General features: G+C 40.0%; 1 protein-coding gene and 1 long non-coding RNA gene across 2 annotated transcripts; both read right to left on the bottom strand.

Annotated features, from left to right (window-relative positions):
• Window positions 1-2,042: 2,042 nt before the first annotated feature.
• On the bottom strand, window positions 2,043-3,949 carry LOC307017546. Its single transcript, XR_013802219.1, has 2 exons — window positions 3,279-3,949; window positions 2,043-3,074 (listed from the first exon to the last, which is right to left on the bottom strand). It is a non-coding gene; the product is annotated as an uncharacterized lncRNA (long non-coding RNA).
• A 1,790-nt stretch (window positions 3,950-5,739) lies between these two features.
• Window positions 5,740-12,124, bottom strand: LOC307020608 (collagen alpha-2(VI) chain-like). Its single transcript, XM_079652080.1, has 9 exons — window positions 12,043-12,124; window positions 11,915-11,960; window positions 11,671-11,823; window positions 11,140-11,234; window positions 10,220-10,401; window positions 9,956-10,134; window positions 9,487-9,525; window positions 7,585-7,919; window positions 5,740-6,745 (listed from the first exon to the last, which is right to left on the bottom strand). Exons 2-9 carry the CDS (start codon window positions 11,946-11,948, stop codon window positions 6,476-6,478), a joined length of 1,287 nt encoding a protein of 428 aa, XP_079508206.1. The 5' UTR covers window positions 11,949-11,960; window positions 12,043-12,124; the 3' UTR covers window positions 5,740-6,475.
• Between the last annotated feature and the right edge of the window lie 533 nt (window positions 12,125-12,657).

The raw sequence follows: 12,657 nt of genomic DNA, 5'->3' as shown, positions 1-12,657 counted from the left end.
TGACAGTTTAGTCTGTAAATAATTGATATGGTGCTTCCAATAGAATTTTTCATCAACAAGCAGTCCTAAAAATGTACATGCGCCAACTTTTTCTATCTCTATATTGCAAATCCGTATAATGCAGTCATTTCTACTCTCAGACTTTGTATTGAATAACATGTCATTTGTTTTGGCCACATTAAGGGATAATTTATTAACTGCAAACCAGTTACATAGTATTTTTAATTCTGCATTCACAATTTTAACAACATCGCCAAGATTATGATGGGAGCAGAGAATTCAAAGTTCAGGTTCAGCCTCAATATATTTGGGGAGAATTAAAATGAGCCGACTCTTTATTTGTAGGCCAAGCCCCGTCCTGTGTTCGCAGTGGCGTTTTTATATGAACAAAAGTGGTGGGGCACAAAAAACGTAGATGTCTATATATAAGCTTCTGCAGTGAGGTTCATTGCTGGTGAGGCACTGGCACTGACTCCTCAGGTTTACAAATATTATATTTTGACCTAAATCAAAATATAATATTATTTTCAAAAGCAATTTTTGTCTGATGCTTCGATTAATTTTAAACAGACAGTTCAACAAAAGAATACCCAAAAAATGTAATTTTATCATTTAAATATTGAATTGTTCTCTCTTAGTAAGATCCCATTTACAATAAAATTGCGGTCTTACCTTGACTTGAAGATGAAGTCCATTCGCCTATCCTTCTGGACGAAAATCTCTATTACTTTTTTGTAAAAGTCCTCCTTATCATCTTGTAGTTTCAAAAGTCTGTCATAAATCTAATCGATAGATTTATGATTATAAAATTATAAAAGTAGGGTAGACATGTGGATATTATCCGGCTGAACAAAACATGCATTTATCTAACAGGTACGTTTCCCACAGATCTTATTTTGAGCTATTTTCTAAAATGGGGATGGCAGCTCTATGCCCCTATGGTCATTATTTTTTTGCCACACATATTAAATAGGACAATACTCTGAGCATGCGCAGTGTAGTTTTTATAGTCACCGTTCACATAGACAGGGAGAGAGAGGGGCATGATCGGGTTTTGTCCCACATGGCTCTAAACAGCTCAATAGGCACACACTGTAGACACTAATTAGAAGAACACAGACTAAAACAGCAATGTACAGACGAATCAGATGATTAACCGTGATCTTAAAATATATTTTATATATTTTGTTATTTACTTTTTGCATTTTTTGGTAATCATTATTTGTAATACTTTCTGCTGACACTAGGTGGGGCTGTGTAGGATATAAACACGACTAAACTGCAATGATAGCAAAGCTGTGGCTTGGGTTTTTGGGGTAATAAAATGAGTCACTCAGATCACTCAGACGTCTGAGGAAGATGAAAAATGTAAATTAAACATTGTTGAGAAAATGCTGCATCTCTTGCATTTATTGACATAGAGGAGCCTTATTGTTTACCTTTTTAATATCATTTTTTGTCATTTTCAATTGCTTGGTTTTGGCGAAATTAGCCTGTTTTCCTATTAAAGTGTAACAGATTGATGCATCTCCACAGATCATCTTAAAGGCGTCGGAATCCCCCCCATTGTAGTTAAAAAACTGTCAAAAGTAGGGCCCCCAAACAGCATCTTGCATAGGGCCCCCAAAAAGCTAGAAAAGGCCCTGTAAGTGTGTGTGTGTGTGTGTGTGTGTGTGTGTGTGTGTGTGTGTGTGTGTGTGTGTGTGTGTGTGTGTGTGTGTGTGTGTGTGTGTGTGTGTGTGTGTGTGTGCCCGCCCGCCCGTATAGCCTGCCCGCCCGTATAGCCTGCTATTGTCGCATTATACCGCACTGTGAATGAATTAAAAGTAAATATATAAGTCGTCATGAACACATCTTTCCATCGGACAGAGTGCGGGGTTATGGCTAGAAAGGATCCGTCTAATGTAAATATGACGTCACGTTCTCGTTCTAACTCTCGTTGTAATCGGAGCGGCTCGGTTGTAATCGGAGCGGCTCGGAAGCGCAGTCACGTGGCTGAATGTTTACGTTTGGGATGGCGAGAAACTAAACTATATTAAGTATGTAAATACTTGTTAGCGGTCTTGCTGTTGAAAGAAGAATGACAACACTGTAGATCAGCAACACTATGGTTTATTTTGTATTCACAGGCAAGTCAACGTTGTTGCAGTAAAAGTCCCAAGATAGCTCCTGGTGCAATAAAATATATGTTGCATGTTACTGCTGTAGATGTGTTTACCTCTTTTATATCCCGTTGGGTAGTTTAATCTTCAGCAATACATCATATTCTATAATATCATCATATATGTGTAGCTTTGTCTCTGTCGTATCTTTCAAAAGTAAAGTGAAACAGCTGTTTTCAGTTTTGTGATGTATTTTCCAGCTGATCCAAGAGGCTTTTTAAACACCTTACTTGGCTTAAGAGGGAGGAGAATTTTCTCAACACATAAAGGAACACTTTATCCTTCAGTTTATCACAAACATTACATCAACTCATTTGGAGATCCTAATTTGAATTCAGTCTGTAATTTGATATTAAGGTTTTAATAATGAAATGAGATCATGAATCGAGTTCAAGGTTAAGATCATCTTTATTATCCTATGTACAAAAATTAACATACAACATTAATATAACAGTAACGAATAAAACAAAATAACATTATGCAAATCTGATCTTCTTGCTGATACTTTTCAAAGTTACTTTTACATTTGCTCTACTTCTCCTGCTACTGTTTGCTCTGCTTTCAACTTCTCTTTCAACTCTGCTCTTTACTCTGCTTTCCCTGTTTCCTCTGTTCTCCTCTCCTCATCTTCTCCTCAGACTATCCTCCTTTTGCTGTATCCTCTCCTCTCCTGTTCTCCTCTCCTCATACTCTCCTCCTTTTGCTGTCTCCTCTCCTCTGTTCTCCTCATCTCCTCTCCTCCTCAGACTCTCCTCCTTTTGCTGTTAGATATTTAGACTGTAATGACAGCTTATGATATACTTTTTATAACTACATAAATCACATGCAACGGATTAAAAACGTTGTTTTACTTACCACCTCTTTACAGCTCCATTCATCTCCAAGCTTCCAACATTCACCTGGCGGTGGTGCCTTGGATGAAAACAACTTTTGATATGATACAATACAACAACAATAGTTAACACCTAGCCACAGCAATAAGCACAATGAGAAGACTAATGGTGTCTTTTATACCAATTTCTATTGGAGTGAAATGAACTGTGCCATGTCACATAGGATTGGCTGTGTTTTGTGAATATAGAGGAGATGGCAAAAGTAAATATACTTTGTTCTTACCTAAAGCATCTATCCTCCTCTTCGTACCCCTGCCTGCTCCTCCCGCATTAGACTCTGGGGACTTAGCTTTTAAAATCTTGTTCAAGCTGTCCACTCTGTAGTTGGATCTCATGACCTCAGCTTTATGACCCACCCGGCCTGAAAAAGGGTGTCTACGATGGCTGGTACTGAGAGGTGTTATGGTCCTCTTCTGCCTTTTGTGTTTGGGGGGCGTGAAGGTGAGAGGAAGACTACTGTCATGTGGGGTGTGTTGCTTTACGCCCTCCAAAAGATAATTTAGTCTTGATATCACTGTACACATGAACGTCTCATCCTGTAGGTGGTATGTGTGCTCAGTAATTTCCCGCAACAAGGTCCCACACTGCTGTCGTTTCCAATACACAAGTTATTGAGCCGTTTCCGCTTTTCATCCTGAACTCCTCCCTTCGATGCAATGCACTTCCGTTTTGGCGGACTGGGTTTGTTTTGCTAGCTAGCTCCGTTGTGCCGACAAAGCACTGATATCGCAGAGACAAAGAGGATATAACAATTACAACATGAAGAAAAGTGGTTCGGGAACTACGTGTGCGGTAGTTGGTTGCAATCACTCGAGAAAGCACCTGAACGAGTGGTTAGATAGAGAGTGCTACGACCACAAACCAGCACCCAGCCATGTTGTTCATTAAATACAGATAAACACAACAAATACTGCATGCATTGTATTTTTTAATATTATATATGAATATTTTCATAGTGATGTAATTGTGTGGGCTGCTTTTATATTTTAATTTGTAATACCTGTTAGGATTAAACATGTGATCTTTCTTGTTGAAGCCATTTCTTTAGTTTCCTCTAAACAATTAATTCATTCAGTGTTATTTATGTACAGTATGAGCTTAATATGAATGATGAACTGTGTTAAAAGAAATTGTAGCACTCTAAGGAACATATGAAATGCAATAATGCAATAACAGTGCAATAATGAAATTAAATTACATCAAACTTTATTTTCACTCAAACAGTACAGGCACATATGATATATTGCACAGCATAAAGAGATCATGTAAATTGTGCATTATGTAAACAACAGACAACTGTTGGCTCCTGTGGGCATGACCTAAATAAGGCAGTTTATTTTGGTTTTATGCTGGGCCACGTCGTCATGTTATCCTCCCAGTTTTGCACTGAATTCGGGTGGGGGAGAGTAACGCCATCTCCAGTCAAAGAAGTAGAATCGTGTTCCCAAGCTAGCATCACTGTTAGCATCGAAATCGCTGTGTTTACACCAGTGCCCGTCTGACTGTTTACATCGGTTTACACCGACAGACGCTGTGCAAAAGACTTCCGGCGGAAATGAAGTGCATTTGTGTAGTGTCATGGCGCTACCCGTGTTTTGGCGCGTAAACTTGTCTATCTCTTGAGGACTTTGAATGGTTACCACTGCTCTGATTACAACGAGAGTTAGAACGACGTCTCTTCCCGCGTCCCGCCCACCCCGACCCTTTCCGATTACAGCCGAGCCGCTCCGATTACAACGAGAGTTAGAACGAGAACGTGACGTCATATTTACATTAGACGGATCCTTTCTAGCCATAACCAGAGTGCGGCTGTGCCTCCTGTCATCATTAATGGACGTCTCTTTAAAATGACCGCTCAGAGGAGAGGAGTTCTCATTTCTCTAACCACCTGCTGCTTCCCCTCCTCTCTCCTCGGTTCCCTCCTCGGCTCCTCCGCTCGCATATCCTGTGTGCGGGAATAAGTCTCGAGGATAGGAGTCGAGGAGTGGAGTCGAGGAGGGGAGTTAGAGAAATGAGAAAGGGCCACGGATTCGAGAGCTGTGGTCACGTAACTCTTACGGTGTCCTCGAGTGGACAAACCTCGGAAGTGGCCATTCATTCACGTTAGCTATACAGTTCATGTTTTAGAAAATAACAATTTCAACGTTTTGGTACAAAAAATATTAACATCAAAATTAACTTGAAAGTACAATAAGTGGAAGTATTGATTATGCAAAATGGTAATACAATATTTGAATATAATTATTATTGCATTAAAATGTAAAAACTTGAATGTGGTTGCAGCTGGTAAAGGTGGGGCAATTACACTGCTGTGTAACTTAACCTTTGATAATTAATTATAATGTATCAGTTGATTTGAATGTATTACATTTTGTAGCCTAAAGCTGCAAAACAGATCACTCCGCTTTGTATCTTTCCGTATAGCAGAGGGAGCCAAATGCACATACACCCATTTTTTGAAATAACAGACAACATTTGTCTAATTAAAATTATGGATAGAAGATCATTATTACATTCCAAAATATTAAAGTGTAGTATGTAAGTATGTGACTTATTTACTTTATTAAAATCATTGCCTCCTCCTTCATGCAGTGTTTGCAGTGATTCAATGACAAATTGCACATGGATCAAAAACACATGAACACATCACACATGTATTAGTTTAGCAAACACAGAACACAGAGTTGGGGTCACCACATTAGGCTTTATTTGGAATGAATGTTTACAGATTTGGTTATTTTCCATTTGTCCCTCAATATGTGTGTCATTAACTACAGCGTGTACCCGGTGAGGGATTCTCATGTGGCTGAGTGTGGGGTATTTATGTGATATCTGTTTCCCCATGTAGAAGATATGTCTCAATGCATTCATTTCATGAACATACTACAGTAATTACATCATTACCACGATGTAAAAAAAAGCTTTCAGAACCAATCAGATGGCTTTGTCCTTTATTTCTATTTTAGCACCATTAATGTAAATACTGACTTTGTGAAGACTGAGGGAGAGAGAGTGAGAGAGAGAGAGAGAGAGAGAGAGAGAGGGAGAAGGGGTAAGAGAGAAAGAGGGAGAGAGAGACTTCAATACAAAATAAAAACAAAATAAAGTGTACAATTTGTTTCATACACATTCAATAATCATACACCTCTCCTCCGGATACTTGTGAGTGTCTTTGGAAGTGCTGGCAATAGATTTAGAATGACAATCGAGTTACAAATGATATTGCAAGCCTATGTGTTTGTGTGATAGGTGAAGGATAGTTTTGTTTTTTATCAAAATTAATCTGGTCCCACAACAGTGCCTTACATCCAGTATTGAGAATGAGGTTTGTTGAACTCTGTGTGTGTTTACGTGTAGCTGAAGGAGCTTCCTTCACTCTCTGGGTTCTAACTCTATGGTGCAGAGTGTTACAGTTGCTCACTAGCATATCCATCGGATAAAGCGCTCAAAGAACGAGGGGTTGTTCAGCACGCTGTAGTCAGCTCCCCTGAAGATGGCCGACATGTCCCCTAGCGACACCTTCCGCAGCACCTCTTCGTCTGTGTCTGATCCCATGGCAATAACCGTGGGAACGCCTTCCGCTCGCCTCATGGCAGACACGCCCTCGTCCAGCTGCTCGCTGGCTGTGATGCCATCGGTGATGAACACAAACGCCAGCTCAGCGTTACGACGGACCAAGCGGTCTCCCTGCTAAAAAAACAAAATGCAATGTTACAATGGAAACACACTTTCATTCATGTCAAGAGTTATACAAGAGGATTCATATCATACTCATTTCTGTGTGTTGTTATCTAGCTGGAGCCAAATACATTTAGCTTGGCATAAAGACAAGAAGCAGGCCAAAACTGCTAATAACATGTTTATCTGTTGTTTTTGACATGTTATTATTGGCTTTCTTGCCGAGAGATGAGATAGAGGATGGGTACTACTCTTACGACTTTATAGCAAGAAAAAGCTAGAGCTAGGATGTGATTAGCTTATGAAGACTACAAACATGGGGAGAAGCTACACTGTTCCGTGTTTAAATATATATTAATTTACCAAAAATAAAGTGTAAAGATGACAGGTAATGTTTTTTCTGGGAGTTATATGCCTGACTGACTCTTAGCTGTAGGTGGTTACTTCCAGGAGTCTGAAAAATACATTTTCATGAAACCAAAATGCTGCTAATAGCTTTCATGCAACGAAAAAACTGTGTGAAAGGGTTGAACTTTTACGTTTTAAACAAGGACAAGCAGGTGTAGCAACGTGTCAATTACAAGGGAGCACTGCCCTAAAGCATACACTGCTATATTGATGTTTATTTTGTTCTAAATGGGACCATGATTTACAAAAAGTATGGTAATTTCCTCCTAGACTTCTATACAATTTGACTTATTTTTTGCCACCCTTGCCCCCTGCTGGCCATTAGAAAGAATGCAGGTTTACAACACTGGTTGGTGTTTGCCAATTGGTGCAGAATGAGTGGTATTCTTCTTACACAAGAAATCAAATAAAAAAAGAGGAAAACTGCTTGTGTGTGTTCATACCTGTGGAATCACCAGGTTGTTGACAGCATGGATGATAGCACTGCCCAGAGCAGAAGAGGAGTCCATGTAGTTCACCGTGGACAGCGCATTATAGATCACTGTGAGATTGTGCGTGAGCGCGAACTCCACCCGCTGTTCTGTGGGGCTGCCGTACTGCAGCAGAGCAAAGCGGGCATTCCTGTTGTCTGTCTGGCTGCTAGCCAGGGTGAGTTTGCTAGCCACTTTCTCGATGAACTCTTTGGCCCTGCGGTGGTCCTCCAATCCCATCCTCTCAGAGCCATCCAGCATGAACACCACATCCACTGGTCTCTGAACGCAGCTAGCCACTGCTGGCTCTGCAACAAACACATACATACACACATGAAGTTCCAAATCAAAACTTGATGTTCATAGAGCTACAGCTGGTACACAGATGCTCGTAGGCCAAAGCCAGCAAATGATATGGTAACATGGTGTTTTTCAAGTCTACCTGCCTAAACCCATTTAAACCTTCTTATATCAGTACTGGCCTTTTTAAGAAATTACTTTTGTAGTTTGCTTTATGATTTTATTCTCTTTAGATAGCATTATAAAAACATGAATACATCTTGTACAAAACAAAATAGTTCATATCAGCAAGTTTGAGTAACAGAGCCAACATTTGGTTAACGTCGCTCTGTGGTCCTTTTCCTCTAGTCATCCTACTTTACAAGCCAAGCCACATGCAAAAGAAACATGCACCAATCAAGGGCATACCAGACAATATTTCCTTCATTTTCAGTGCCAAGTCCATTACCCTAACATCAACATACACCTACGTCTGACTCATATGCTGTTATATATATAAAATCAGATATTTTCCAAATGTCATGGCCTTTTCACCAACCTGACTCATTCCCAGAGCACAAAAACATTAAGGCCGTAACCATGGATATGTGCAAAACAGCGAAAAAAAGTAATTGTAGTGATTCAGCGGGCTCGTGATTCACATTGGAAATGAGGCTTCATCAAAGAGCCTCTGTACACTAAACAGGAGCAACATGAATGGCTCTGCAGACCAATCTGCCTCCAACAAAAGGACGACATTGGCTTTCAATGGGAATGGAGAACGTTCCTCCACTAAGGTTTAGGAAATGATATGTATCATATTTCTAACAGTCTTACATTTCTGTGAGAAGGCTCATTGTATTTAGTTAGAAATGTTCTATGAGAAGATGGAGCATCACATTTTTAATTTCGACCCATCATCATACTGTATAACTTTACACAATGCTGCTTTGATATGTTAGTACTAGGCCAGTGTCATATCATGCAATCATTTTGCATCAGCCCAGGTGAACATTGCACACATTGAGTTCATAAAAAAAGCCCACAGTTTAATAAAAATCTATTCTATGTCCAGCAGTAAGCTTATTAGTTGTTGGCGTCCAGATTGGCGAGGTAGCATGGATAGTATATTAGCATTAGCAGAGTCCTAAGGCTCTTTCTGGGTCTCCCATAATGTCTCCGTAGACATATTTGAAGGAGTCGATGAACAGCTGGGTCCACTGCTGCCTGTCCGCTCCCTGGGTGAGTTTGGCTCTCTGGGCTGTGTACGCCATGGTTGCCACGCCAACCCCATACTGCTGCTCGCTCAGGCCGTTCAGCAGGTTGGTCACACCCTCCAAAGAGGTGGGGACAAATGAGGGGCTGCCTTCCTCTGCCAGAGGTTTCCATGGGGGAGGGGCTTGCCCCTCAGTTACGCCCCCTCCTGAAACAAGCGGGCGATATCTCATTGTGGGCGGGGTCCCACACACACGACGCATTAACACAGCCAACAGAGAGGGGCGGAGCTATACTGAGTTGCCTTAAGAATGCTGGTTACCCAGGCCTAAACGCTGGAAGCGGAGATATCACGTAATACAGAATATTTCAATATATTACCTGATTTACAAGGGAGGTCTGGGCATTTGGTGATGGGATCTAAAGCAAAGATAACGACAGATGTCACACAAAAAGGTCACAATAAACAGATGGACATACTCTATGTAATCAGAATAAGGAAATGTACATTGTTACAGCAAAAGTAAATAGCCATAAATAGCTTAATATTAATAAGAAGCATAAAATATTAAAGATACAAATTGAAATTACACAAATTACAATTTACAATATTGAAATCTAGTATCAGAGACAGTATTTAAGAAAAATAAGTGTAGCATGTATAAAGTAGTGTGATAGCAGCCAGGTGAGCTGTATTAAAAGTGGAAGTATATATTGCACAGTATTGTGCAGTCTCACTACAGATCAGCAGCAAGTAATACAAGTAATGTTAATGAAGTGGTGTGTATAGAAATATATATATATATATATATATATATATATATAATTTGTGCTTCAGTATAGATCGTACCTGGGCAGATCACATGTTCTATCTTGTCGATGAACTCCTCGGCCACCAGGTCTGCAAAGCGCCTCATGCCCATCACCCTGCCGTCCTTCTGGCAGGCGATGCTCTTCAGACTCTCATTCTCCTCTATCTGGTCAAACATGTCTCCGATACCGATGGCACTCACATCAACGCTGGGATCGCTGCACGCACAATACAAGCAATGAGATAAAGCTTTGTTCTTCCAAACAGTTCTAAATCTGGATATGCAGCCTAACGGCCAGGCACCTGCAGAGGTAGGTGAGCAGCGAGTCGTCATCTCTGGGGTCGAAGCGTCCGTCTGTGATGACAACCACGGTGACGTTGGCTTTGGCTCTGCGGCTGTCCCTGATCAGGTTGTCGTAGGCGTACTTCAGGGCGGATGGAGTCCATGTTCCTCCAGCGATCCACTCCAAACGCTTCACTGCGTCCTGAATGGTGGACAAGTCAGACTGTGAGAGGTCTGTAGGTTCATGTTATGAGAGAGAGTGGACACAGAGGAAGATCCTGATTCAAAAACTCATTGTCATAGCTGTAAACTGCACTTAAGTTAAATTACTAGTCAGTTGTTTGCACTTACTGTGTTCATAAAACTTAAACTCAGACAACAAAATAGTAGCTACCTTGGAATCAATGCCTAACAATAAATAGACCTCTGGAGTAGTGGGAACAATCTCTTAGCTGGGTAGGGTAGCTTTTCATTGGTTAAGATGTCAGGTTCAGCAGAAGGCTAAGTTTGTTGTATTTTCCATCATCCACAAATGGTGAGGTAGCATGGTTAGCATATAACCTTTAGCATAAATCTAGCTTCATTGTTAGCTATGGCCCAGTGTGACCTGCCCTACTCTGCATTTTTTACTCAAAATACAGTGTAAAGGACGATAAGTATTAATAGTAGTCTTTTAATGGGAGAAAACAAAGAAAAGGCCAGCTTTGGTCTTTAACATGGTTCTACAAGTCATTGCCTATACAGGTACTTGGTTAATGTCAGAACTGAAGTGCAGGATATGTGCACATATGTAACCCTGTTGTCATGTGCCTTATTTCAGACAGCACATCAGCCCTGATTAATTAAGAAACATCTGGACAAAAGAAGACAAAACAACAGTCTGTAAACACACTAAAAATACACTTCAAAGCAGTTTGCACATGTGTTTGTGTTTTGAGACCTTGAAAGCAGACAGTGAATTGATCTTGGGGTCGTCGAGCTTGATGGCCTGGAATGTTCCACTGTGACTGTACTGAACAACGCCCACTCGTGTGCCTGGGGACACAAGCAAGCAAAGTCAGCATCCATCTTGTACATTTTTATGACATTGTACAGACATACTTCAATCATAAAATCACTTCAATTAATGAGGCAAAAAAACGCGCGGACACTTTTTTCATTATTTATGTTGCTTGACTAGACCCTTTTTTTAACTGTATCAACTCCATTTTGCATTTTTGAATAGGGAATTGGGCCTTAAAGGTTTGTTATTGAATCTTATAAAATAAATGTTTTTTTTGCTGACAGAGCCAAGAGCTAAAAGCTAAAAGAAGTTCCATTAAGTTACAATCTGATGTGTTCAAGGTCTATTTATTCAAATTGAGTGTATGGAAATATTGGAAAAAGGGAAAATATAACTTTAACCGTGATACGTTCAAATGGAATTCTGTTAAACATATTTTTTGTAACTTGAACAAATGCATGTTCAAACCTGTTTCTGATTTAGGGTCTTTGGCCATTGACCCCAGTCTGTTGATGGTGTTGATAACAAAGTTCTTCTCCAGGGTGAAGTTGGTCAGACCCACTGACTCTGAGCTGTCAATCACAAACACGATGTCCAGGGGTCCGCAGATTTTCTCACAGTCTGCAGACGACAAAAAAAACACAAACTGTGAGAATCTGCCAGAGCATATTCAGATAACAAACGGAAACACAAGGGCGATAATAAAACTCACCACAGCATCCACACGTTTCCCTGATGTAGTTCATAACATCACATTCCTGCAGGAAGAACAATTAAATCATTAAATCCATTATTTTAATGTGGCTGTGATAAAAGAGCGCTTAGATGAAATGTTCTTACAGTGAGGCCGGGGTCTCCCTCAGGACCAGGGTTTCCCTGCAGAGGAAGAGAAGGCACAAAATCACATCCTGCCTCTTAGCTTTGGTTTGGGATTTCTACAAGATCATTTTCATTTAATTTAATTGTTTATTTGAACAGGGACATTGATGAACATTTTAAACAAAATAATGCTTTCAAATGTAAATGAACCGGTTTTTAGCTTTGAGCTAATTTCCATCCTTAGTCCCGTCATACACAACATTTATGAACATGACGGTTATATACATGGCAAAAATAAATATATGATATGCTGAAAAAGCATGAGCAGCATACAAGCATTTACCACACGGCAGAACAATGTAGCAGCTACGATATATAAAGTGCAGGAGGAGATACCCCTGTGTTAAAGTGCATTTTGCGGTGATTGCACGTCTGTTTATTTCTAATAATCACTATCAAGTAAACAAATGAATAAAAGGAATGCACAATATATACTTTTTTGTACTTGCTGAAGACTGTAACAAGACTGTGAAATAATACTGAAATATATATATTTTTTTACAATTTAGTAATGTTATTACTGACTACTTTTATTTGTTCCTATACTTTCATTTGCTATTCTTTTTGCTGTCTTTG

This window comes from Notothenia rossii, assembly GCF_949606895.1.
Source record: "Notothenia rossii genome assembly, chromosome: 9".
NCBI classification, from domain to species: Eukaryota; Metazoa; Chordata; class Actinopteri; order Perciformes; family Nototheniidae; genus Notothenia; species Notothenia rossii.
This window is presented reverse-complemented; position numbering and strand designations above follow the sequence as displayed.